At 50.0% G+C, this 24,843-nt stretch overlaps 8 protein-coding genes across 8 annotated transcripts, besides 5 other annotated features; 3 read left to right on the top strand and 5 right to left on the bottom strand.

The window, feature by feature from the left end:
- Nucleotides 1-154: 154 nt before the first annotated feature.
- ACLA_055250 (class I SAM-dependent methyltransferase) lies at nt 155-964 on the top strand (the record flags this gene model as incomplete). The annotated part of the gene is made up of 1 exon (XM_001274903.1): nt 155-964. The coding sequence occupies one exon, from the start codon at nt 155-157 to the stop codon at nt 962-964; it is 810 nt and encodes a 269-aa protein (XP_001274904.1).
- An 877-nt stretch (nt 965-1,841) lies between these two features.
- ACLA_055240 (WW domain protein) lies at nt 1,842-2,741 on the bottom strand (the record flags this gene model as incomplete). The annotated part of the gene is made up of 2 exons (XM_001274902.1): nt 1,842-1,942; nt 2,024-2,741. The coding sequence occupies 2 exons, from the start codon at nt 2,739-2,741 to the stop codon at nt 1,842-1,844; spliced, it is 819 nt and encodes a 272-aa protein (XP_001274903.1).
- Nucleotides 2,512-2,576: a microsatellite.
- Nucleotides 2,590-2,633: a microsatellite.
- Nucleotides 2,601-2,630: a microsatellite.
- Nucleotides 2,634-2,680: a microsatellite.
- A 1,866-nt stretch (nt 2,742-4,607) lies between the features above and the next one.
- ACLA_055230 (putative membrane bound cation transporter) lies at nt 4,608-7,700 on the bottom strand (the record flags this gene model as incomplete). The annotated part of the gene is made up of 9 exons (XM_001274901.1): nt 4,608-4,677; nt 4,735-4,921; nt 4,973-6,146; nt 6,196-6,273; nt 6,329-6,400; nt 6,450-6,557; nt 6,607-6,622; nt 6,739-7,179; nt 7,438-7,700. The coding sequence occupies 9 exons, from the start codon at nt 7,698-7,700 to the stop codon at nt 4,608-4,610; spliced, it is 2,409 nt and encodes an 802-aa protein (XP_001274902.1).
- Nucleotides 7,701-9,948: 2,248 nt separating this feature from the next.
- Nucleotides 9,949-13,540, top strand: ACLA_055220 (uncharacterized protein; the record flags this gene model as incomplete). Its single annotated transcript, XM_001274900.1, has 7 exons — nt 9,949-9,992; nt 10,043-10,327; nt 10,381-12,031; nt 12,082-12,171; nt 12,219-12,746; nt 12,899-13,020; nt 13,423-13,540. The coding sequence occupies 7 exons, from the start codon at nt 9,949-9,951 to the stop codon at nt 13,538-13,540; spliced, it is 2,838 nt and encodes a 945-aa protein (XP_001274901.1).
- Nucleotides 13,541-14,268: 728 nt separating this feature from the next.
- Nucleotides 14,269-15,118, bottom strand: ACLA_055210 (uncharacterized protein; the record flags this gene model as incomplete). Its single annotated transcript, XM_001274899.1, has 3 exons — nt 14,269-14,430; nt 14,475-14,831; nt 14,972-15,118. The coding sequence occupies 3 exons, from the start codon at nt 15,116-15,118 to the stop codon at nt 14,269-14,271; spliced, it is 666 nt and encodes a 221-aa protein (XP_001274900.1).
- A 3,036-nt stretch (nt 15,119-18,154) lies between these two features.
- Nucleotides 18,155-18,931: a mobile genetic element.
- Nucleotides 18,932-19,348: 417 nt separating this feature from the next.
- On the top strand, nt 19,349-20,617 carry ACLA_055200 (HNH endonuclease signature motif containing protein; the record flags this gene model as incomplete). The annotated part of the gene is made up of 3 exons (XM_001274898.1): nt 19,349-19,733; nt 19,790-20,106; nt 20,156-20,617. The coding sequence occupies 3 exons, from the start codon at nt 19,349-19,351 to the stop codon at nt 20,615-20,617; spliced, it is 1,164 nt and encodes a 387-aa protein (XP_001274899.1).
- Nucleotides 20,618-20,997: 380 nt separating this feature from the next.
- ACLA_055190 (uncharacterized protein) lies at nt 20,998-21,582 on the bottom strand (the record flags this gene model as incomplete). Its single annotated transcript, XM_001274897.1, has 1 exon — nt 20,998-21,582. One exon carries the CDS (start codon nt 21,580-21,582, stop codon nt 20,998-21,000), a length of 585 nt encoding a protein of 194 aa, XP_001274898.1.
- Nucleotides 21,583-23,988: 2,406 nt separating this feature from the next.
- ACLA_055180 (uncharacterized protein) lies at nt 23,989-24,159 on the bottom strand (the record flags this gene model as incomplete). Its single annotated transcript, XM_001274896.1, has 1 exon — nt 23,989-24,159. One exon carries the CDS (start codon nt 24,157-24,159, stop codon nt 23,989-23,991), a length of 171 nt encoding a protein of 56 aa, XP_001274897.1.
- Nucleotides 24,160-24,843: the final 684 nt, after the last annotated feature.

Below are 24,843 nucleotides of genomic sequence, written 5' to 3'. Positions count from 1 at the left end.
AGGCGAGCACTGCTCGGAATACCGATCGCGATCTCGGAGTTCCGGGGCACTACACCACATAAGTATCGCCCACCGCATTGTCGCTGTCGCTTCTTCACCAGCATTCATTCCTCTTACTCTGACGAATTCGATTTCAAAACCACTAGCACTCAAAATGTCTGACGAAAAAGTCTACACAACCGACCACTCCTCCTCCGTCCTCCAAACCCACAGCTGGCGCACCGCCGCCAACTCCGCCGCCTACCTCCTCCCCTACTTCAAACCGGACCTGAAAATCCTCGACATCGGCTGCGGCCCAGGCAGTATCAGCCTCGACTTTGCCAAACTCGTCCCGCAAGGCCACGTCACTGGGATTGAGAACGTGCCGGATCCGCTCGCCGAGGCACGCGCCCTTGCGTCCACACAGGGACTCACAAACATCGACTTTCAAGTCGGGGACATCCACTCCCTCGAGTTCCCAGATGACAGCTTCGACATCGTCCACGTGCATCAGGTGCTGCAGCATATCGCCGACCCCGTGCGCGCATTGCAAGAAATGCGCCGCGTCGCCAAGTCGGACGGCGGGATCGTCGCCGCCAGGGAGTCGGCGGCGATGACGTGGTATCCAGATAATGCGGGGATCGCGGGGTGGAAGGAGGTGACGGAGCGGATGGCGAGAGCGAAGGGAGGGAACCCGCATCCCGGGCGATACATCCATGTCTGGGCGGAGGCGGCCGGGTTTGCGAATGAGCGGATCGGCAAAACGGCCGGGGCGTGGTGCTTTAGTAGTCCCGAGGAACGGGCGTACTGGGGCGGATCGATGGAGGCACGGATGCGCTCTAGCGGGTTTACAAAGACGGCGGTGGAGGAGGGGTTCGCGACGGGGGAGGAGCTGGGGGGGATTGCGGATGGGTGGAGGAGGTTTGTGGAGGATGACGATGCGTGGTTTGGGCTGCTTCATGGGGAGATTGTATGTCGGAAGTGACGCTTCATACCTAGCTCTATCTACACTATGCACATATACACATTGAATAACAAAACTCACGGCTCTTGATGAATCTGCACCGACACACCCTCTGGAAAATCCACCTCCTTCAGCTCCTCCACACTGACATCGTCGGGCACAACAAACCTTTCCAGTCAGTAAAACACCAAATCACCAACAAGACAAAGATACCTACGAAGTAGTATGAATCGGCGGAAGACTCCTCGTCGAGATGAAAATCGTAAAATCCGTCGCTCCTTTCCCACCAAACCCATCCTTGGTCCTAGATAGATGCATAGATACTTCTCGTCAGATAGCCCCCTATCCCTAAACCACAGCTGCGTAGCACTTCAAAGCATCCGATACTCACAATCGTTCGATCTCCCCGTTATGTTCCCGCCATGCTTCGACGCCGTCGTACTGGATGACGAGGCTCTGTTTCCCCTTCTCAGCTTGGGTATCACAACATGGAGGTTGAATTACTCACGTATTTTGGCATTTTTGCCGAGTTCCTTTTTCTTTGCTGGTGGGGCTAACAGTGAGGAGGGTGCTGATTGTCTTGTCCTCTGCGAATGGTGCTTGGGCTTTGCTTCGCGGAGTCACGGGATCATGGATGTAGGCGGGTTTAATAGATGACATCATCGGGTATATTATAGATTTGGGTGGGTTATATTATTAGATTTAAGAGGTTGTCGGTTTGGGTTAGGGGTAGATACAGTATCTACAGGAACGTTTGGCACGTTTACTCTGCAAGATACTGCCAGGATCGTATTGTAAGACATATGAGTCTACTCCCACCCTCAACCACGTTCATATATCCTTTACAATAAAGAGTGAAATTCTCAACTAGGACTGAGAAAGCAAGAAAGGTTTACATCTACCAATCATCCGCGGCAGGCGAGTGAGCCTCGTCATACTCGCGGTCCTCCTCCAGCGCCTCCACCCTCTGCTTAAGCTCCTCGTCCTCTTCATCCTCGCCTACATGAACCATCAGCCAAACCAAACCTCACAGGGACAGACACAGAAATACAGGAACAAGGGGGAAAGGGGTGAACTCACGCTTCTCATGCTCCCAAAGCGCCATGCCGGCCGCTCCCAGCGCCACACCCGCCACACCACCCGCAATCATCCTACCCATGCCACTCGACTTCTTCTTCTCCTCTGCCGGCGGATATCCCTCGCCGCCCTGCTGCGGCGGATACCCAGACGGCGGGGGGTAATAACCTCCATTTTGCGGCGGGGGGCTGGCATAGTAGCCGGCGGACTCCGGGGGCGCGACGGCGCGCGAGCCGTCGCCCTGGGAGGGGGTTTCCCACTGGGTGCGGCCGGTGGCAGTTTCGACGAAGTAGGCGCGGCGCACGCTGGGTTCCCATTCCTGGGCCCAGCCGTAGGGGAGGGGCGGCGGGGGCATCTGCGGGGGGCGGGCGCCGGAGGGCGCGGGCGAGTTGCTGTAGGGGGCGCCTTCGTAGCGGGGGCGCGAGGGGTCGTAGGAGGCGGAGCGGTCGGAGGATTGGCTGTAGGGGGCCTGGTTGTAGGGGGGGCGGTTGTCGTAGGAGGGGGAGCCCTGGGGCGGGCGGTCGTAAGAGGGGGAGTCCTGGGGCGGGCGGTCGTACGGGGGCCGGCCGTATTGTGGGGGTTGTTGCTGTTGTTGCTGTTGTTGCTGTTGCTGGTCGTAGGGGGGGCGGTCGTAGGGGGGACGGTCGTATGGTGGGCGGTTGTAAGAGGGTTGTTGGGGCGGACCGCCGTAGTAGTTGTCTCTTTCGCCGTAGTAAGACATTTTTGGTGTTGGGGTGGGGTGTGTTAGAGAAGAAGGGGGATAGATAGATAGATGCACAGGAGGATTCTCTAGATGGAGTATGTAGAGAAGGAAGAGAGAGAGAGAGGAGGGGCTCAGTGCAGCAGCTGTCGGGCCTTATATGTCTTGCTGAGGAGTGGGGGGACAGGGACACTCTGGTCATTCATGTCGTCCTAGTCCGGACGGCTCCAGCTTAGACAATCCTAGACATTATTAGTACGGAGTAGATTACTAGATACTAGATACTACTACTCCGGCCTACGGAGTAAATTTACTGTCGATACACAGCGTACTCCATACGGAGTCGATACTATTGATTCATCATTCATGTGTGCTCTCGGCGCGTATGGCCTCCACAGCTGCATAAAAGGGAGCCGATGGTGGACACAAACAGACGTATCCACCAGGTGATTAGTTTCGATGGAGAAAAAATGTGTCGAGCTTGGTGACAGATTAGGCAGATACATTTTTTGCGGGAAATGACCAACTACCCCTGAACAGCCTCATCTGATAACCACTAGATAGATATTGATACTACTACGAAGTACTCTCTGTGTATCTATGCATTTAAACTACTAATTTTGACTTTCATACTTTTCTCCCTGTCTATCAAACCCATCCATAGTATGTACGGTAAACAAAACATCTCATCCATAGACTATATCCAATCTCAATCTCCCCAGCAACACCTCCCGCCGCCCCCAAAACCTCCATCCTCCATCCCCCATCCCCAATCCTTCAAAAAAGGATCAATCTGACTCGTCCCATCCATACCACCCACACCTGCAGCCACCTGCCTGCACACCAGCGCGAACAAAAAGAGACACAGACTCACAGTTCAGTGTTCACCCAGCTTGGCGCCACAACCGGGCTGGTCACGGGCCCTACCGTCCCACTGCCACCCAATCAACAGTTCCAACGCGCATGAGCAGAACCCATACTAGCCACACCGACACCCGCACAGCTCCACAAGTGGAAAATGATTGGTCCTTCAACAATCAACAATGCCCTCAGCCTTAACGAGCCACACTAGAGGGGTTTGCCTACAGAGTATGTACTTACGGAGTACATAGTATGTACTCTTAGTAAGGTACTCCGTGCTTGATTTCGTACAGAGTATCACGACAGATATTACTAGCATGATGTACGGAGTAGATAGATAGAGAGATGCATAATCCGCAAGTCTCCGGACTCCGTAAATGACTGACTACTCCGGAGTTACTAGCTACAAGATACCTAGCATGGACAGTGGCCGTGAGGTATTTATGGTAACTAGCCACGTGTGTCATATTGAGTGGCTGTGACTGTGGCCCTTTGCGCTCGTCCCACTGTGCCCAGCCACAGCCCCTCTTCTGGGATCACTACTCCCTCAGGTTCCGGAAGATTCTTTGGGACAAGGGATAGATACTGAATAATACTGATGTTCATACTGCTACTAAGGTAGTCTTCTATCGAGTCGTAGGATTATCATCCAGGGATGGGTGGAACCGGACGGAGTGGATGGGTTCCGTTCCCGAAAGGGGTGAATGACAGGAACAACGGGATCGTCCATGGGCCATGGACAGACGCGCTCAGTGAGGTTAATTTTAGAAAAAGGGGTTCAGAAAAGACATTATCAATTTGTATGTGTATCAAGTATTGTAACAGCCATAATCAATAATCAACGAGCTAGTTTTCCATTACAAAGCTCGATATGCATGAGCCACATAATTCTCCTGACTCAATCCTCTGCATTAAATTTCGCGTCGTCTCCACATCGGACGATCTAGTCGCTACATAACTCCTTCAGAGCCAACATGCCATCCCTGAGAGAGCTCTATTCCTCTGCTCTTAGACTCCGGTGCCAGATCAATGAGAACCAGCGCTAGCGACGTCGATAGACTGATCGCCGGGGGGAGGATAGAAGAAGGCCGCAACGCTAGGATCCAATCAGTATGGAATTCAACATGATGTCAGGATCGGAGTTGACACTTACGCGATGATCACATAGGCGGCAATAAGCAGCGCTCCCTCGAGGTAGTTACTTCGGCCATCCAGGACAAGGAAGTTGACCACAAACGCCGTCACAAATAAGCAGATGGTCTCGAACAATGTGAAGTACAGAGACATGTCCTTGTCCATGCACCACCCGAGAATGACCACCAGAGGAGTGACGAAAATTGCTAAACCCGGATTAGCAGAAACCCTTGCGCCAAAACAGGGACGAGACTCACCAATTTGAATGCTACTGCCCACGGAGACACCAATCGACAGATCCATCTTGTTCTTGGTTGCGACACTGACGGCCGTCACGTGCTCGGCCGCGTTACCGACAATAGGAAGAATAATCAAACCGATAAAAGCCTCGCTTACCGACGAACTCTTGATCATCTCGGGAATGGCATCCACCAGGAACTCGGCGCAGACAGCGACGAGGGCAGTGGACACTAACAACATCACCACGGCAGCGGTGCGCGACATCTCGGGCATTTCATGCTCGGGCGCCACATTGTTGGTGACGACGTCGCTCGTGGTTGGGATACGTGCGGCCCCGCGAGCGAATTGAACGGCATTTCCAACGGGAGGAGGACGGTTCATCTGGGAGGGAAGAGATCGTGTGCGTCGGAGACCAGGAGGATTGCCAGATGTTGGTGCGACGTTGTTCGCGTTGGTAGCGGAAAACACAGTATTGGACAGCAAGGATGGCATGGTAGGTCGGAACAGGCTTTTCTTGGGAAGTCCGGCCGACTCATCGGCCGACGGGGACGAAACCATGCGATCACTGACAGGAGCAGAGACGTAAGATGGCAATGGAGGTCGATGAGCCGACGAGCCATTGGTTTTGACACCATTCTTCTCTTGTTCCTTCTTGAGAGCTTTCTGCTTCTTGTGTGCCCGCTTCTTGGCTTTACGATCCTTCTTGGATCCTTCATGCTCCCCAATGGATCCTTGGCCAAAATCCACCGAGCGAGACTGGTGACGGTTGTCATCGTCCGCTTCATAATGACCATCATCCGCGAAGTCAATGGCATAAGTAACCGCATCGGCAGAGTGGCCGGAACTTTGCTCTTCAGTAGAGCTTCGCTTCTCGGTCAATACAGGCTGGCTGTCGGCAGGAGACTTCTTGCCAGAAATGGCAGAGGAGGTATGGTTGGAGCTGGTGCTCGACTTGCGGCGTCTGCGATGTCTCATCGCTCGCTTGATGCGTTTTGCAGTCGTCCATGACGTCGTGGTGTCGTCTGAATCACTAGACGAGCTGCTGGAGGAATCAGAGGAGCTATTCATAAACTCCGCCAGGACTCCTGGATGAGACTCCTCGTCGATGATCTGCTGCGGAATGCTGGCATAGAGGTAGGAGTGGGATTTCAGCTGGAAGATGATGTAAAGAATGTACACCAAGAGCAGCACCTGTTCACATGTAAGCTTGGTCTGCCAAGAAAGAAGAAAACCAACATACCACACTGGTTCCGCGGCTAACTTTGAGAGTGTTTCGGTCGGCCGATGCGCCATTGGAGAATGATGCATGAAATGCGGTCTATTGCGAGTTAGCGCGAGCCATTTGAGAGCTGGGGAATATGTGGAATACTGACGGGCAAGAGCAGACTGGTGACACTCAAACTGAGGAGACATGCACTCATCTGAGTGACGGTGCTATTGTAGATCTGAACGATATTAGCGGCATCTTCTATGAGGGTAACGTGGGGGCCTCACCTGTTCCTGGAAACGAAGACCGCCCAGGAGGAATGCCATTCCCAAAATTAATAATAGATTAGCTAGGATCGATCCTAGCAGGGACGCCTGGACGATTCTAATCTCATTCTGTGGACATTAGTATAAATTATATGATGGACCGTGAGATATGACCGACCTTGACCAAAGCAATACTGATTGCGAATCACAAAGATTAGTTTAGACCCCGAGCAGATCATACTGGATGCTGTAACTTACATGCTATGCAGGGTTAGCTTGGTGCAACAAGACGGCGACATTGTCAACTCACAAGATAATCAGTTCCACGGCATTACCAAACGTGACATTAATGAGTGCTCCGACGGTATCTCCCAGGCGCATGGCAACACATTCGGTCGCGTGACTCAGTATTCCGGCCAGAGGAATGATGGCAACCGCGTTCATTGCGAAGATGATCGCTGGGTCGAGCCCTGCCGCTTCAACGGCGATACCAATGGGCACAAAGATGAGCAGGACATTGACCCAGCTGTGGAACAAGGCCGTCTTAGTATGTCTGCCGAAACGGACGATGCCATCTTTGAAGCGGACGCCAAGTCCTCGCTTGGACGTCTCTTGTTGATTTGGTGGGTTGGATCCTGGACCTGCCAGGTCCGCGGGTTGTTCATTCACTTGTCCATGATGTCGAGGTTCAGCGGCCTCGGAATCTTGGGTTGTGCTCGGTGGTTGCTTGGAGGGATCTTGAGTTGCCGAACTGCGATTAGACGCGTGAGCTTTCGCCCACGAGTGAATACGGTCTAGACAGGAGGAAGATGTCAGTCAAGATTCCAAGAAGAAATACCAGATTTGGAACTACTGGATACACGGAGCCAAGACACAATGCCCAGAGAAGCCAAAAAAACCGGTGGAAGATGAGAGACAAGACAGTACCCCTAGAAGCGTTGTTCGGCAAGTAGGGGACCATCTGGGACAACTTACGCATTAATTTCCAGAAGAGTCGATGTAAATGTACCGGGGGATGAAGGGGTAATCACCGAAGTAGTGGAAGAGATGAGGGTGGTGAAAGAAGGATGGGAAGATATTGGATTGTAGGAACGAAAAACCGTTGAAGAAGCAAGTCAAGCTTCGAGAAGAGAAGCTGGGCTTGCAGAAAATGCCAACAGTTTCTCCTGGGGAATCGACGAGCGTCGCATTATATGAAGGAGCTTGGCAGGCACTCTTTTGGCGAACGCCAGTGATGACTGCCAAGCCACTAGGGATCCTCTTTTGCTTCATTTGGACCACGGCATCACCCGACTCCTGCCAATCAGAGCACAGCTGCGCCTCATCTTTCTTATCGATCACGCGTCGCTCTATCGGGGCTTCTCTAAGTAGCGGGCAGTATGCCAGTATCTCAACTATGTACGGATAGTACTATCTCATCGCAGGTAGAGCCCTCAATACTAATTATGATGCCTAGTGACATGTATGACAAAGGTCATTCCTGGTCTGCTGTACTACGCATTTAGCCTGTTCTGACCTTCTGGCACACTGTCATCTGCGGAATGAGAATCCCTCACAGCTAGTTAATCATATTTAGTGCGGCATTACTGCGGGGGAGATCGTTCCCAATTTGAGGTAAGTCGATGGAACATTGAACCATTATGCACTATTGCACAATAATGGGCCAAAGAGTGTTACCTAGGTCCTTCAAAATTGACCCAATATTTGAGCAGCCATCTGGTCTCTGTCTGACTGATTCGTGGTTCCAGGAATCATACGCAGCACCGAGTTAAGGTCAGCGTCAAGTGGACGCCAACCTACGCCTCGTAGCTAGGTAGCCTCGTAGGGCTGGGTGTCCAATCATCCGAGATGACACCTAAGGCGATGAAATAACCGGGGTGCTGTGATTGGCTAGGTCAGGGTCAGGGGCGACTTCAAGGTTTCTGGACTGTCGGAAATCAGGATTCTCCGAACTTCTGTGGAAGTTAAAACACGCAACAATTGACCCCAGTCTAGCTAACGCTCTAGTGTACAACATTTACTGTCCTTTTAACATCATACCGTCATACGTCACACAGCTTCCAAGCATACGTAATCCATGCCAGTCGGTTTAAATCACTAATCAGAAGAGCGCAGAAAGACATCACCAGTGTGACTTTGACAAGACATCCCAACACCCCCAAGAGACAAGAGTACAACTCGATAGTTGAGCACTTCCCGCATTCAGAAAATTCTAGTGAGACCTAGACCAGCCTAAGGCACTGCTGGTAAATAGTAACCCAGTGATTCTGGTAAAGAACTAAACGATCCTCGGCCCCATATCCTCTCCACCGGGCTAAACGTGGCTGTGCGACTGTGGCTGAGCGCCGGAAATATCAAATGGTAAGCGGCACAGTTCATTTGCCACGAAATTTGGTGCCTGAGGCACTTGACAGGCCACCGCAGTGATGATGCACATTGCATCATCCTGTATCATAATTCAAATATGATGATTCTCCATTGTTGCTATTTTTATTTAAGGTATCTTTGATAGACCTAAAAGACTACTTAGAGTTTAATGATTCCCGGGGATTCTGGGTATGTCGCTCTGACGTGCAAGATATATACTGAATGATGGCATGATGGCAAGATAATATGGCCACCTGCAGTTTCGTAGAAAGCAATACTATGGCAGCAACATGAATACCCTATCAAGTGCGCTTGCCCTCTTCTACTCTACACGATCCTGGCTTGCACGATGTCATAGTCATCCTCATACTAATGGCGACTCTATTGCAAGAAGCCACGGCAGAGACTTTATCCGCTTCGTTTGGAGGAAGAGTATCCCAGCTTCGAACCATCATACTACATTATTAAAGCGACTACTAGACGGATAAGAAATGAAAAAGCCATTAAGCATGTAGTTATAGTCTCCTCAAAAATCCTGTATTCGTAACTCCATATTCCGTAGACAGTACTCTCAAGCCTTGGAGTCTGGTGTTAATGAGAAACACGTGATACTAGCGACACTTGGAGAACAGCGACCTCTCCCTCGTCTTGCATTGTCCTCATCCACCGCGCTGAAATAGGCTTCAGCATCGATGAACTTGGTCATCTACGAGCCATGGCATACATTTTCATACTCAGCGCCGCAAAGGCTCCCAGACCCCGGTGATCATTGCATAAGGTTTAACCAAGCCCAATCGGCAGCTGTCTCGGCACGCCACAAGATGCTGAACGGCAAGCCGATCCCCAGACAACCACTCGTGCTAGCCGAAATCGCATCGCATGGCGAATCTCTCCTACCATTTTTCACGATGCCGCAGAGATAAATCCTTGCACAATTCATCTATTGAGGAACTGTTACATCTTCAAACCAGCTACTGCAAGCAGTAGCCTAGCTCTAATGATTCCCCTAGGGAGCCCTGGGCCCTCCAAATCGGCTCGGCTGTGCAGGTAAGATTGGTTTCTCACAAGGGCCAGAACATGACTGACGACAAACAGTGCCCTTGATCCGCGAACATGGCGATTACGTCTCGAGCTGGACTTGAGGACTTTCCTCATGATGTTGAAGGGGGCATTACCCCCGACCATCGTGATTGCCATGTCAGTCCTCTTCTCATGACTCTTCTCGATGGGTTCTAATATCGTTGAAGGCACCAAAGCAGCGCTGTCGCTGATATCACTACTACCATCGGCTACTTGGCAGCTTTGATGTCTATTGTAGCTCAAGCGTTAATGCCTCGTGCCAAGTTCATGAAGATCATGCTCTTCAATCTCATAGCAGTCTGTGTATCTGCTTCACTTTGCTGTCTGGCAGTCTTCTCCGCTGTGAAAGCAAGACAACATGCTACACCGCCCGATGCCAGCGAGAGTGTAAGAAACGGCTATAACAGTGATGCTTGTGCTGTTTCTGGGGTGTGGTTGATCGTCATGATCTGGTTCGATCACTCAATTCTTCAATCAAGTTTAAACTCACTAATGAAGCATTTAGGGCCGCAAACACCCTCCGCGCATGGCGGCCTATGGAGCTGCAAGATACAATGGTGGCCTTTTCCATCTTTTCCTGCGTCACCATGACCCGAGGGGGGATGTTCATAACAGTACCCCAAGGGCTGGACTTCATCAATAGGTTGCTCAAAGGCTTTCTGCTCGGCTTTGCAGTGGCCACAGGTGTATCTCTTTTTATCCTGCCCATCACAAGCCGGGGCAATGTCTTTCATGATATTAGGAACTACGTGACTCAGATCGATACCTTGATGCAGGCCCAGATTTCATTTGTCGAGGGCACATCGTCCGGTACAGCCTGGACAGGGGCCCGGGGACTGTTGCACCGAACGAGGACTGCCCGAAGTTTGCACGACAGGGACAGCACCAGTACCGAATCGGAACTGGATGTACAGAGGAAACACTTAACAACGGCGCTGACAAAACTCAATGCCTTGCATGGTAAGCTGCAGGCCGACCTCTTCTACTCCAAGGACGAGTTGGCTTGGGGTAAACTATCAGCGGAAGATCTTGGTCATATCAACAACCTTCTACGCAGTCTACTGTTGCCGCTCTCAGGCATGGCCATGCTACCAGAGATTTTGGAGATGATTATCAAGAACGAGGGCGAACACACGGCGGAAGTATTTGAGCTGCCAGAGGAGCACACCTTGAGAGTATCAGAGATACAAAAGGTTGTCGAAACCCTCCATAGGCGGCTTGTGGAATCAGCCGGGATGATGATGTCGGGTTTGCACTATACATTACTGTTACTGGAACTCACCAAGCGAAAGACGCTAGAGAAGCAGAACAATGGCGGGAGCGATGAGGAATCAAGAGGAGGAAAACTCGATACATTAGACCCAGATTTCGCATCGAAATTCGGCCATGAGCTACAGGAATTCTTTTCGCGCCGGAAAGAACTTCTAAGGGCTCTGGCATCACTCGAGGCTTTTTCTATTTCCGAAATGGACGACGATAACGCCTCCACAGACGGCAGTCAGAGACCGGTTGCATCTGACTCGGAGGTCAGACACGAGTTCTTCCTAATCCTCTATTTGGATCATTTGCAGGATGGTTTGCTGAAAGCAACGCTCGACTTGATCAAATTTGCAGATAGCAAGGTGGCGGATGGTACGATGAAGCGAAATAGATTGATCTTTCCAAAGCAGAAAACTGTTCTGGAGTGGCTATCCCTCAACGCTGACACCAAGGATGATCCAGTGCGCAGGCGATCATCAGATGTTGATCCAGGGGATATTCATGAGGAACATGGGCATGAACATTTTCCTGATCCCGAACATATGGCCCCCTCCAACTTATTTGAACGTGGTAGTAATATTTTACGGCATATCTCTCGCATTATCAAATCGGAAGAGAGCGTTTTTGGTTTTCGCGTGGCAGCAGCATCATTCTCTGTCGGTATACTTGCCTATTTGCATCAGACACAGGACTTCTTTATTCGACAGAGATGCATCTGGGCCATGATTGTTATTGTAATCGGGATGAACCCGACGAGCGGACAGACCATGTTTGGATTCTTTGCTCGAATTGCTGCTACCGTGGTCTCCCTGGTCTTGAGCTTCATTGTCTGGTACATTGTCGATGGAAAGACGGCAGGTGTCATTGTTTTCCTCTATCTTGCCAATGTCTTCGAGGTATGCTTCCTGTCTTTGGATTCTTGGCCGATGCTCACAATGTCCTGAAGTACTATTTCTGGATCAAGGTGCCTCAATATTTCGGTGCAATAATCGTATCTATTGTCACGTTGAATGTGATTGTTGGATACGAACTGCAAGTAAGGAAGACCTCCAATATCCAAGAACTTGATCTAATCATTAGTAGGTACGCAAGCTCGGTCTTGAAGTCGGAACATCAAATGGCCAACCATACTATCCCATCTACCTCTTCGGACCATATAAACTGGCCGCCGTAGCCGCAGGCTGCGCCATCTCTTTCTTCTGGGTGATCTTCCCGTACCCCATAACAGCCAAATCACAACTACGCATAGCCCTAGGACGCGGACTCTTCGTACTGGCCAAGTTTTACAGCTGCATGCACACGACGATCGAGCTCTGGCTTAAAGACGAACTCGGCAACGTGCAAGACATCCAGTCCGCCTCCTACAAACTCACCACCACCCGCCACAAAGTCTTCAAGGAGGTAATGATGCTCCTCAACGCCCTCCGCGCCCACAGCCACTTTAGCACCTTCGAGCCACCCATCGGCGGCAAATTCCCTAAACCCGTCTACGACCGCATCATCGCGGAGATCCAGCGCATCCTCACCAGCATGGCGCTCATGGCCCACACAACGCAGAACCTCGACGTCATCGCTGTGGACAAGGGTGCGCTCGACCCGCAGGATAAATGGGTACGCCGCCTGGCTTCATCGCGCTGGGATCGGCGGATTTCAGATCCCATTCCACCACCTCTTTGCTCTGCCACCTCTCTGCGTCCGTGACGAATGCGCAACCCCTACCGCCGTATCTGTCGGCTGGGGCTTCTTTTCCGCTCGCGCGCCAGCTGCAGAAGATCGACCAGGAGTTGCTGAATATCAAGCACGTCGAGGACCCGGCGTTCTCGGCGTTTGTTGCGTTGGAGGTCCTGCGGTCAGTCGTGAGTTTCAGTCTAAAGGAGCTGTTGAGGTATGTTCTCTCGTTTGGTTGTGTCTTGGGAACTTGCTGACTTGTTTGTTGTTCGTTGTCAAAGTAATATGAAGAGTCTAGTTGGGGAACTTAGCTTCGACTTCCACGTGCAACATATTCAGGATCATGCGGAATCTGCGAGGTTGATGTCGGCGGGTAGTGAGAAATAGGCTTCGTTGAAGGTCCTTTTTTATATCCATTGCCCCGGGCCTTAGTATCTTACGGTGTACCTTGTTTTTTTAACAATGCTTGATGCACTATAAGACGAAATAGGCACATTTCCGTAAACAAATAGATGCTTGGTACTCTAACCACGATTACCTGCAATTCAGATCTCATGTATTCCAACAATACCTTAACCCACTGATCGCGGCTCACTGGCCAAAAACCTATAGGGGCCAGGTGCAAGGGTTTAGGGGCATCAGCAGCCGACCCAACCCCCAGTGAGAGTGCAGCCCGACAGGCTGCCTGGAACTGGGGCTTCAGAACTTCATGTAGGAGTCTGTACTTTAAACCTTAGTAGCGGCGGCCTTACCCTATGTACAGCAACCAACTCGCTCCTTCTGTGGTGTCAACCGCTCTTCCATGCGCTCTAAGTCTCCCAATGGAAGGCCAAGGTCATGCAGGGCCTGGACCCCCAACCGACTGTCTCGCTGGCCAAGCATGTGGCAGAGTATCTCCGCCACAAACGACCATCGAACTGTGGCCATAACCACGGCGATAGAATTTCGCCGAAGGCGGGTGCATCGAAAACCACCGATTATCAATCCCCGCTTTACGCCCCCTCTGTATGCAGCAGATCTGAGCGATCCAGCCTGAGCGTCGGCGTTGTGTTGCTCCTCGGGAAGAGGGGAGGCTTGGCTCTCATCAATCGCACGATGTACCAGAGCGCGGTGATTTAACATCGACCTGGGGGTTTGCCGGCCCCGTGAACATCGGCTGAAGCTCAACGGGGTAGACCACTTCCATTCATCCGTGGCTTGATGGCCATATGCTTGCTGTGCAATTTATTGTAACCGTACTTATTCTGGCGATGCGCGATATAGTCTTCCAGAACCGGTTTTGTTGCTGTGTCATTCAGCCACAGCTGTCCTCGGCCATTCTTTTGCAGGCCCTAGTTCCTCCCTTGGTTGTTTGTCGGTTCGATCCGGAGATTGTGGTGTAGGATGGACGGGGCTTGCCGATCTCCATGTATCTGGCCTGCTTGGAAAATTTTTTGAGTTCATCGTTGATGACCGCGAAACCGTCCTACGGCAGGAGACGTGATCGGGTCATTGTTCGGTCGATGGTGAACGTTCCCTCGCTGCCATCTCTCAGAGAAATTGATTGTAGGGACAGCCTGGCGTGCGCTTTGGCCAGTTTCCCAGACCCGATCTGCGTGAGGGATGAAGACATGGGAGCTGGTATAGGCTGGAATGGGATAGCAGTCTCATCCTGCTTTTGTAAGATAAAACCATGCCAGGCTTTTTAGGCAGCGAGAAATGCTTCGAGACGCCTAGTGTAAGGCCATGGGGCATGCCCTTATCAATCGCATACACCTGGTGGTGAACAGCTGTCTTATGCCTGTCGCTGGCGGTCGAATCATCCGGGCCGCCGCGCGATGCAGGTGCCTTGACTTTGCCCTCCCCGGCCGACGCAGCACGGCCCCCCTTCAGGGTGATGGTTCTGGCCGCCCAGGTGGAATATGAGGAGAGCACGATCGTCCTCAAACTCGCAGACGACGGCAGGTCCAGCCCCCGCAACTTGGTGCGGAGCTCCGCGGTGGTGTTGACCGTCAGGCCTTTGCGCCGGAAGTCCCCAGTGTGGGCCGACTGCCCATGGAAAAGCCACACAGTGAAGGCATTCCCGAATCGACCAAAAATTTCGGCAAGCCACGTGTCGATCAGTCCAGGTGTGCTAAAAAATCGTTAACAGAACCAATAATCTTGACCGAAACAATCACGAAACATACTATCATATCCTTTTTCGCACCGGCGGAAAGGCTGTGCTCGCGCCTATGGGCACTTTCAGCAGTTTCAAATTGAGTTGCCAAAGTCTGAACAAGATTGCCCAAAAGTTTTGCACATTTCAACGCCGTGGGCCACATTGTCATCCCCATTCCAGAAGAACGCGGCCTCGTCAGGCAGACATTACCTCCTAACCTTAATAGCCCCTAGGATGGATTGTTCCATAGATCCTTTTAGTTCTCTGAACACCCAGTTTTAAATATGGCCATTAGCTCTGTCGAGAGCGAAATCCGTGCTTAAGCTCGCTCAGCCGGCTAGGCGTTGCCTCTATGAGTCCGGGGCGGACGATGTTATGATAGGCATGGAAGATATGTCAAGGTGGTACGCTGCCCCTGCTTCACTGTTTCCCTGAATGTGTTCTGACTGAATGAGTTTGTGTAGCTAGTTATTTGAGGGGAAGGGGAAGGGGGTGAAGCAAAAGCTGCACTCCGCAGTGTTGGCGACTTGCTCTACCTTATGTGTGGGGGTCGCTACAGCAGGGGTGGAAGTAGGTGCGGATGAATTTATGGCGTCGGACTGCGTCTCCTGATGATGGAAGGCTTCCTGGTATGCGTCCTCGTCATCGTACGAGTCAGAATAATCATAGTCATCGACGCCACAATCTTCGTCATCGTCGTGGTAGTACACGCGCTCGTAATCGCGACGTTGAAAAGGTTGGTGGGCCGGGCGTTCATATCATTTGTAGTTTTGCCTGCTGCGACCAGCATGATGAGGGAGGTACTCCCCAGCCAATAATCACCAATGAATAAGATGACCAACCCAAAGTGCGCCAGATAAAAGCGTTAATCCAGAAGTTCTCCAGACCTGTGAACATCACACGCCTCCTACTGGATGTGTTCCTTCTAAGAGCCAAACTTCTGATAGACATCCCATTTGACACTCCTGATGAGCTACCGACATAGGAAGAGGCGCACATGCCAGTTATGAATGCCAGTATGGCCTGTGTGTTTAAGGCGTCTTGTACCTCCTGCCTGGCCTTCCCGTCTAGCCCGTACGAAATGGTTTTTTTTACTTCTAAAAGTTAGCCACCCCCTGGTATGAATCCATAGACTTTAGTGGCAGGTTAATCCGCGCTGATCACGCCTGCCTCGACCCAAACCATCGCCTGGAGTCTTTCAACCTAATGAAGGCCCTAAGTTGGGTTTTACTGGTCCATTGTTATTGTGAGCCGCAGCCGCCACTCTTATGGAGTGTATATGAAGTTGTAGAGACCAGGAAGATGCAATAGTAGTAATAAAAATAGAGAGGTAAGCACCATGAATCTTCTGGGACGAGCCTCATAACTCAAGTAAGTTAGTACAGGAGGAAGGATTTGAATGAGCTGGGACTTACATGTTCTGCTGCTAATATCTATGTTAGGCCAGGGTTGCTACTTGACCCCGTGCTGTCCCATCGTTAGCAAGCCAAAGAGACCAACAATGTAGGTGTAGACCACATAACACAACATGGACTCTGAGCAATGATCATGTATAACAGGTGCGAAGGGTGTACCCAAACTGATGAGAATTGGAAGATTCTGAGAAGAACATAGTAGTAGGCTGGGCTGCAGAGAGGAGCATTCCGCAGATTCAACTCCTGTCTTTCCATCTGGTACAGAAGCACCTGATATCGACTGTGATACTTCCCAGGTGAAGCTGTTCGGACTGCTTCTAAGATGGCCCACCGGTACCTACCATGGCTAAACCAGAGGCAGTTAGTACAAGAACCCTGATAGAGGGCCTGGCCCTCGAAAGTCGGGGACCACAACGCAGCTCTGGAAGACTCCGCAGCCTTTAGAACAGAACACACAGCACCCGTCGCCCGACATCAATTTCCCTCGAACTTGGACCAAAGACGCCGAATATTGAGCTGGCGTCTTTGTCTCCCGCTCGAGGGCATGACCCTCCTTGTTCTTGGACCAGGCAAGAGCTCAGGCAGGATCCATTAGTTTAACCACAGCAATATCGAGCTGTGTGAGTTTCTTTTTCGGTGCAGATCTTTAGCATGAGTGACTGCTCATGCCGTTCGAGAATCAAGTAATACCGGGCAACCGCTGAGATTGAAGATTGAAGACGCGTATTTTAGTCGCGTCGCTGTCGAGAACCATACTGGCCTCAAAACATCAAAACGCGTCTGCGCCTCCTTTTGTAAATTTCTTTTACAAATATTTTACTCGGATATCCTGCCCTCCCGTCGGGTTCCTTTCGCCATTTAATCTTGGCTCCAAGAGTGGAATCGGATGGTGATTGTAGCAGACGACCGTGCCGAAATCTCCCTATCCTGGAGGTTAAACAACTCCATAGCTCGGACAGCACCTGAGCCTTCTTTGGTGTCACATCAGCCCTGGAGTGGTCCAGCTCTCTGAGCACGGGTTTTGGTCTTGAGTAGTACCCTGATGCTCTTCGCTCTTCCTTCCGTAAGATTGCCGATTGGGCAATCAAACCCAAGCCATCGGTCTCTTTCTCGGTAGCGGTATAGCGTATGTGTCGTTCCAACTGGCTCATCGTCAATGCACGTCAACGTCTCAGAACTTGGGAGGGTTCTCGTCTCCTCTAAGTGACTTACGATGATCAAGACTCCTCCAAGGCGAGCTTGAGTGGCGACCACTGTAGCAACAGCATAGGGGCTCTTGTAACGGGTTGCCATCTGAATAAGCTGGGTACCTTTTAGCACTATTCCGAGCAGAAAGGGGAGTTGAGATCTGGTTCAAGTACGAAAACACCAGATACACTGCTATGAGGGAGGCTGGGGTTCTCTCACAACCGAAACTGTCGAGGACTCTACCAGACAACCCGAATGCTCGGTAGTTCCAGGACTGGAGAGGCAAGGAAGGATAAGAGTTAAGGCTGAGCATGATGATATATAGATAAAAATATACAGTGGCACCCAGCTTCGCTTTCCATGACCGTGACATGCGAACTTGTTTTTGAACCCTAATGTGCCAAGACATACTAAGGTATCTGTATATCGTTAGACGGAAATATTATTTTCTGTTCGGATACTGAAACGCGTGGTAAAGGACGAAGAAGCGTCTGGATAAGCTGTATTGTGACGGTACTAAAGGTACACCTCCAATAACTACCAGGATGTCACCTCAACTGATAACGCAACCTACAACCAAGGTACCATCAACATATAAGGCCACAGCAATGGCACGAAACCTCGAGTCCTGGCAGCGTACAATGATTGTCCATATGATACGTAGTAAGAAAACACTAACTACATCGCAAATGGCCAGGCTTGCAAAATATTCTGAGCGTTCTATCACAAATATTCGCAAGAACATGCGTCAGTTTGGCACAGCGAGGTCCCCCCAAATCCGCACTGGCCAGGCACCATGCATCACCGCCTCAATGGTCGATGCCCTTTGCGACCATCTGACTGAAAAACCAGGCCTCTACTTAGAAGAAATGGCCGTCTTTTTATGGGATGAGTTTAGTATACTGCCATCATCGTCAACTATCCAACGAGCCCTTTCCCAGGAGGGCTGGACGAAAAAGAAATGTCAGCAAAAGGCAAAAGAACAGAACCCTAAGCTATGAGATTTCTATCAACATAAATTGTCCAAGTTTCACTCCTACCATTTGGTCTTCGTTGATGAGTCTGGGTGTGACAAACGGATTGGATTTAGGCGGCCTGGTTGGGCTCCACTTGGGGTGACACCTGTCCAAATATCAAAATTTCATCGGGGCCAACGCTACCAGATTCTACCTGCATATGCTCAAGATGGCATCATGATGGCTCGTATCTTTAAAGGTTCAACTGATGCCGAATTCTTTGAAGATTTTATTCAGCAGCTTCTCGAGCATTGCGGCAGATGGCCAGAGCCAAAATCTGTGCTCGTCATGGATAATGCATCTTTCCATCACTCAGAGCGAGTCAAGCAGTTGTGTTCTGATGCGGGAGTCAAGCTACTGTACTTGCCAACTGCTACAGGTGTGATTGTCATGTTGCCAGCTCACATGCCATTGCATGCTAGTGCAGTGGAAATTGAGATTACCACTCTTTTGCTTCAGATGCTAAACCTCCCTTGGTCCTTGTACTGCAGATCCTACATAGTCTGGTGCTCTTGTGTTTTGAGTCGTCGTACCATTTAGGATTTCGCATGCAAGTGTGTTCACATCAATGCTTGCTTGAAAAAGAACAAATCAGAAAAAGACGATATTGGCGGGTCATCAAATTAGGTGAATGTCATGTGATGCAATTGTAGACGCGCGGCACAATGGACACTCAAATACAGTTAGACTACTTCCCTCCATTCCGGTCCGTCATAAATCCGTCCACCCAAACCATCACGTCCTGGAAGCTTCACAACCTCATCTTTCATGCTAAGCTGAAGGACAATGTCCTTGCACAGGCATCAGTCGTCTCTTGAGGATGCTCTGAATTTCTCAGAACTATTTCTCCTAACGCCCCAGCAACATCAGACGGCGAGGAGTCTACTTAATGCGCTTACTGAACACTATGGCCCAGAGCAAACTTCACAGAAGGGTTATTTGCCCGCAACACTTATCCGCAGCACATTCAACTACGTTGCATCAAAAGATTCATTTCTAGCCTTTTTCTTTACTTATCTCTATGAGTGCCTAACTAATGTCAACTCTGATATTGCTCTAGCCGTGTCTTATTTCAATGATTTTGCCTCATGGGATGCAGTTATGCAAGGCAAAGTTATGGGTGCTGTGGAAGAATTCGCAGACTTTATGGTCACTCAATTCTTTCTACCACGTGCGTCCGTGATGATTCTTTCTCAGGCATAATTCCATTTGGCTGACGCAATCCAGTCAGAGCTTCATCTGTAAAGACGCCGCAACCAACACCTACGTCATTGTCCGCGATACAACCGTCTACGCCGACTGGAACAAAACAGCGCATATCTCTGCTCAGGCACGATTGTCTCATCCGTGATCACCATCGATGCGTAGTGACTAGGAAATTCGATATTGCAGAAGCCAGAAAACGTCGTGCTAAGGATAAGAACTGTGAGGATGATGATGGGAAGCGACTAGACTCTGAACCCCATGACAACTTTGTTCATCTGGAAGTCGCCCATATAATACCACACTGTCTAATGGCAGTTGCCCCTGGAGATTCTGAACTGGTATGAGTAAATCTACTGTCTGTGTTACATTCTGCTGATAGGTTCCTAGTCCGATTCGAAGAAGAACGTGCTGCGCATCCTGGATATGTTTGATCCTGGCATCACCCATCTCATTGATGGCCCAAAGATCGATAGCCCTCTGAATGCTCTCACATTGACGCTTGAGTGCCACCGGTTGTTCGGGGAATTTCAAATATACTTTGAGCCGACAGGCAAACCTTACGAATACAGTATTGATTCTACAGAGAGTGGTTTTCTACGTGACCCATTCTTCCCTGTTACTCGCACGCTGATGCTCAGTCCCCACCGTACTATTGACCCACCTTCTCCTCGACTTCTCGGCGTTCACCGTGCTATTGCACATATTTTGAAACTCAGTGGCGCGGGTGATTATATAGAGCAAATACTCCGCATGGAGCAAGTGGCAGTGGAAGCGGATGGGTCAACGAATTTGGGCGATATTATGAGATTACGATTTGACAGCTGGCTAAGCCAATTAGCTGTATTCTAATGAGTTGCAAATTCCTTCGTTTTGCATATGTAAAATAATTGCCATGCCCAGCAAGCTGTTTCTATCTGCGTATTAAATAAGCGAAATTACTCTCTTGACATTTTGCGTGCAAACCTACAAAACAATGATGGCCTTATGCTTTGGCAAGCTCTTTAGCCCAGCATTTATTGAAAGCCATGGCGCAATAGCTTACGAAGGTCATGGATTATATGCTTGAAGTGGATTTCCAAAAGAGTCTATAATATTCAGTATACTGTAAACCACGATTATACTATCGATACCCCTTACCCTCCTCAACGCACAGAAACGGGATTGCCGTACGAAGCTAGGCAGGCCCATGCATAGCATTCACGCTTGGAAAGCAGAGGTGCCTAGAAAGCCTATTCAACAACATCATCCAAAACCTCCCAAGCGCTCTCCTCGAGTGCCATGTTTGTGTTCAAACATCTGGCCCATTCATGGATATCGCGAACAAAACGGCGAGCAGTTCCAGTTTTGATCCCTTGCTTAACAAAGAAGCCAGGGTCTGGATCCTCGAGGATTAGCTCAAGATCTAGGTGATTTTCCTGGGTTACCTTGCAGATCCTCCGAAAATCAGCTTTGTACGCCTCATCAGTGGCCCGTGATTCCAGCCATCTGCAGTACTTCCTGACAGCTTCTTCTCGAGGCCCAGGGATTACAGGATGCTGGTCGGGAGATGAAGATCTGGCCGGCGGCTCAGCGACCACCGAGGCACGTGTGGTCTGTGCCGGCAGCACATTGATGCTGATTGGAGTATATGGCACCCCCGTTGCTTGTGCGTCGTCAGCTTTTCTAGATTTCTTTCCCGCCTGACTTTCCAGGACCAGGTCTCGGCGGATATCATTAGGGACGTCATCATGACTCTCTAGGTTGCCACCGTCATCAACATAATCCACAAGTCGTTCAAGATGCGGGGCCCTGAGCTTATAGTGCTTCTTGTCCATAGGATCCTCCCAGCACCACTCGGATTTTTAAAGGACATGAGCGAACGTTGCATCGCATCAGTCCATATACAAGATTCCAACTTGAGGGCCGTCTAGTTCTTTCTTCCTCCGCGTCGGTCTGTGCCTCACACTCAGTGAGTATTCTTCTGGTCGCCGACACACGGCTCCTTTTGTCTCCTCTTCCTGGCGTACCATCATCATCCTGCCTATAGTTGAAAGGCAATAGTAACCTTAAGCCTCTTTCCAATCCGAAGCAGATTGCTCCATTTACGCAGTTGCTTCTCGACTGGTGTCCAATTGATGTTAGTAGAGCTGCGGAATTTTTCGAGAGGGCTCTGTGTCCGGTCATTAACTGATACCGTAATTGCGGTGCCTTCAGATCAAACTCGCTGGTGGCGCTTTCTTTTCGTTTGTAACATATTCTCGAGATCTGCTTTCAGAAATTCCTCCCAGTAATCACTGGGAGCTACAACCAAATCTTTTTCAGTCACACTACCCACTTTTTTGGTGTTAAGTGTAAGTTTCTATTCAATCGTATAGCGAACGTATCTTGGTGGTCGCTCTTCGTATTCGCCTCCCTCTTCCCATTCAGCCAATGGGAGGAATCCGAGCTGACTTGCCTGGTGTGGCTGCAATGTACGATGCGGGGAAGGGCTAAGGGAAGGAAGCTGTGAATTGTCGTCCCATGGGTCGATCGCGGGAGGTTGTGGGTCATCATCATAGACAAAAGGGCTATTCACTATTTCACAATACATAATCAAGCAGGTGCTGAGAAGTCTAATAATATTAGTGGTTTGACACATTAGCCTTCAACCTTTCATGCCCAATAAGGCGTCAGAGCAATCAGAAGATTAAGCATAGTGGCACGCAGGGTGGGGTTTGCGCTACCAGAACCAGTACCAATAACCCTATCTATCCTGCTTTTTTTTGGATAGCCTCAGGAATGCCCTGACTCTCAGCAGTAGCAGGCTATGAGATGCAGAAGAGAGCTACATTGTTGACAGAATTGCGAGATGAGCAAGTCGCCCTGTTTGATTAGTTTGCGTAGCATCTTCTAGAAGCGTCGTATGCCCCATACCAGTAGCTTACTACTATGTATGTCACATAATGTTACTCATTAGATACATAACCGCTAGTTACGTACTAATTCATATTTGACTTAGTGTATCATGTGACTAGGGTTCGGAAGCATGTCTGTCTGGATAGAACATGGAAGGGGAAGTTGGGTGCCACTGGATAGCAGGAGGCCATATTGGGGCCGGAGTATGACCCTCTATCGAGAATGTAGATTTTGGGCAACCAGGATCAAGAGAGAAGAGCTGTAGAGAAGCCTTCAAGAGACGAACCAAATAAGACGCATGATATATAAAGCTTGAGCGAGAGAGCAAGGAGATGGAAGAGGGAGACGTGGGGGGTGAAGTATTTATGCGTACCTGGCAGAGTGGATTGGAAGAGATCTAAGAATGAAAAGCTGCTGTGAATGGGGAAGTCTCGGAACAATGAAAGAGTATCTCATATTCACCAATACTACTATTGATTATTCACCACACCATAGGCTAGGACAGCTGCAGGTATTCATTCTGAGGGAAGCTGCTTCATGGCAATAGGGGCCCGTAGGACAAACACACCCAGCTTAGCACCTTTACAGCTTCTCCCTGACCATTATCTTATTCACTCCCTTTAAGCCATTGAGTCCCGGCACAGGTCAATAAGATCAATAACGGCAGAACAACCAAGAGCTAGTCAATCAGGAAAGTTGTATATTAGGGTGACCATTTAAGACAGTCCTGTGTGCTGCCAGTATACGGGAGGATAATTCTGTCAGTGATAAAGCTAACCTGACTTCAGGGTGTTTGATAAGCTTGCCCAGTGGAGTATTTGCCTTGCTACTGGGAAGCTGCATATATGATTCTTATGGCAGGAATGAAGACAGCACTCGAGCTGCGTTTGCACCATCCGCGCCTTGTCTTATCCATACCCGTCTGGACACATCATCGCTGGATCGTAACTTACGGCCTAGGGGACGGAGGGCTCATAAGAGACGTTGGCTTCATTATCTGAAAAGAAACAAGGTAACAAGCTTGACGAGGTCCAATAAGTGGCTTAGAATCATCCAGCTCGTTGATTCCAAACAAGATGGTATATATAGTACATGACGTTGGTATCGCTGAGAAAACGCAACTTTTCCGCCTCTGGCATAATAAACCAGAATATTCAAACCATCCAGCACAGCATTGCTGCATAGTCCCGATAAAGCAAAACTCCATAACTCCAGAACCATCATAGACTCCGTAAACCTATTGTACATCTACACCGGTTAGCCACCCGTTCCATCAAACCCCCCAAAGCCTCAAACACTCACCACTTTCACCCGACGGATCAACACCGATGGAGAGCTCTCAGCGGTCATGAATCCAAGCGCGGAGTCGACGTCGACTTCCGCAATCGCGGGTAGTACACTGCAAAGAACACCACAACGGCCAACAGCATCACCAGCGTCGGCAGAAACATAAACGTGAAGAGGAACAGGCTTAGTCCAAACGCCATATTCTGGCCGGGGAACAGCCTGCGGGCCATGAGGTCGAGGGCGGAGAGAAGCTGCTGGTCGAGAGAAGGGAGGATGCAATGAAGCATGCTGCGGACTTTTCTTTTTTGGTTTTGCAGATGTGATAGATCCGAACAGGAGTCTAGGTGAGTAGGAGGGGCCAGGTTACTGTCGTTTGTAACGAGTAGGCTAAGGACACTAGTGTTCGAAGATAAAGCCACATTGGAGTGCTGGGGGGGGGGGATTTATGGTGAGCGAGGGGGAGGGGAACTATAAACGATGGATATAGGCTATAGCTGAGGGCGTATCCGTCTATTCCGTAGATAGTCTGTCGTTTGAACCAAAAAAAGGCGCAAACATTGAGACAGGAATATGGATGCCTTGCAGTTTGGTGTAGGATATCTAGGATATACTTGGTTACTTTTGGTCAGTGTTTAGACTTGTGAGTTCAAGATCGGCCCTTACAGCTACTGAAGATGATTACCTCCTACTCACTACCTAGGTACTAAGGTACTACATAGTGGCCACAAGATGTGTGATTGGTTCAGTCAGATATTGGATCCATCAACGGGACAGGATTGCAGAGCCAATACCCCCAATAGGATACACAGTTGAGTGTTCAGCCACCAACTGGCCCATCTTTCGGTAAGTTTCAGTATGGCGAATACCCACTCGGCCTATATGGGATCCCCAAGGCAGCAACATTTCCACTCCTC

Source organism: Aspergillus clavatus, genomic scaffold (assembly GCF_000002715.2).
Source record: "Aspergillus clavatus NRRL 1 1099423829794 genomic scaffold, whole genome shotgun sequence".
NCBI classification, from domain to species: domain Eukaryota; kingdom Fungi; phylum Ascomycota; class Eurotiomycetes; order Eurotiales; family Aspergillaceae; genus Aspergillus; species Aspergillus clavatus.
The sequence above is the reverse complement of the archived record's forward strand: the minus strand, read 5'-3'. Positions and strand labels throughout refer to the sequence as shown.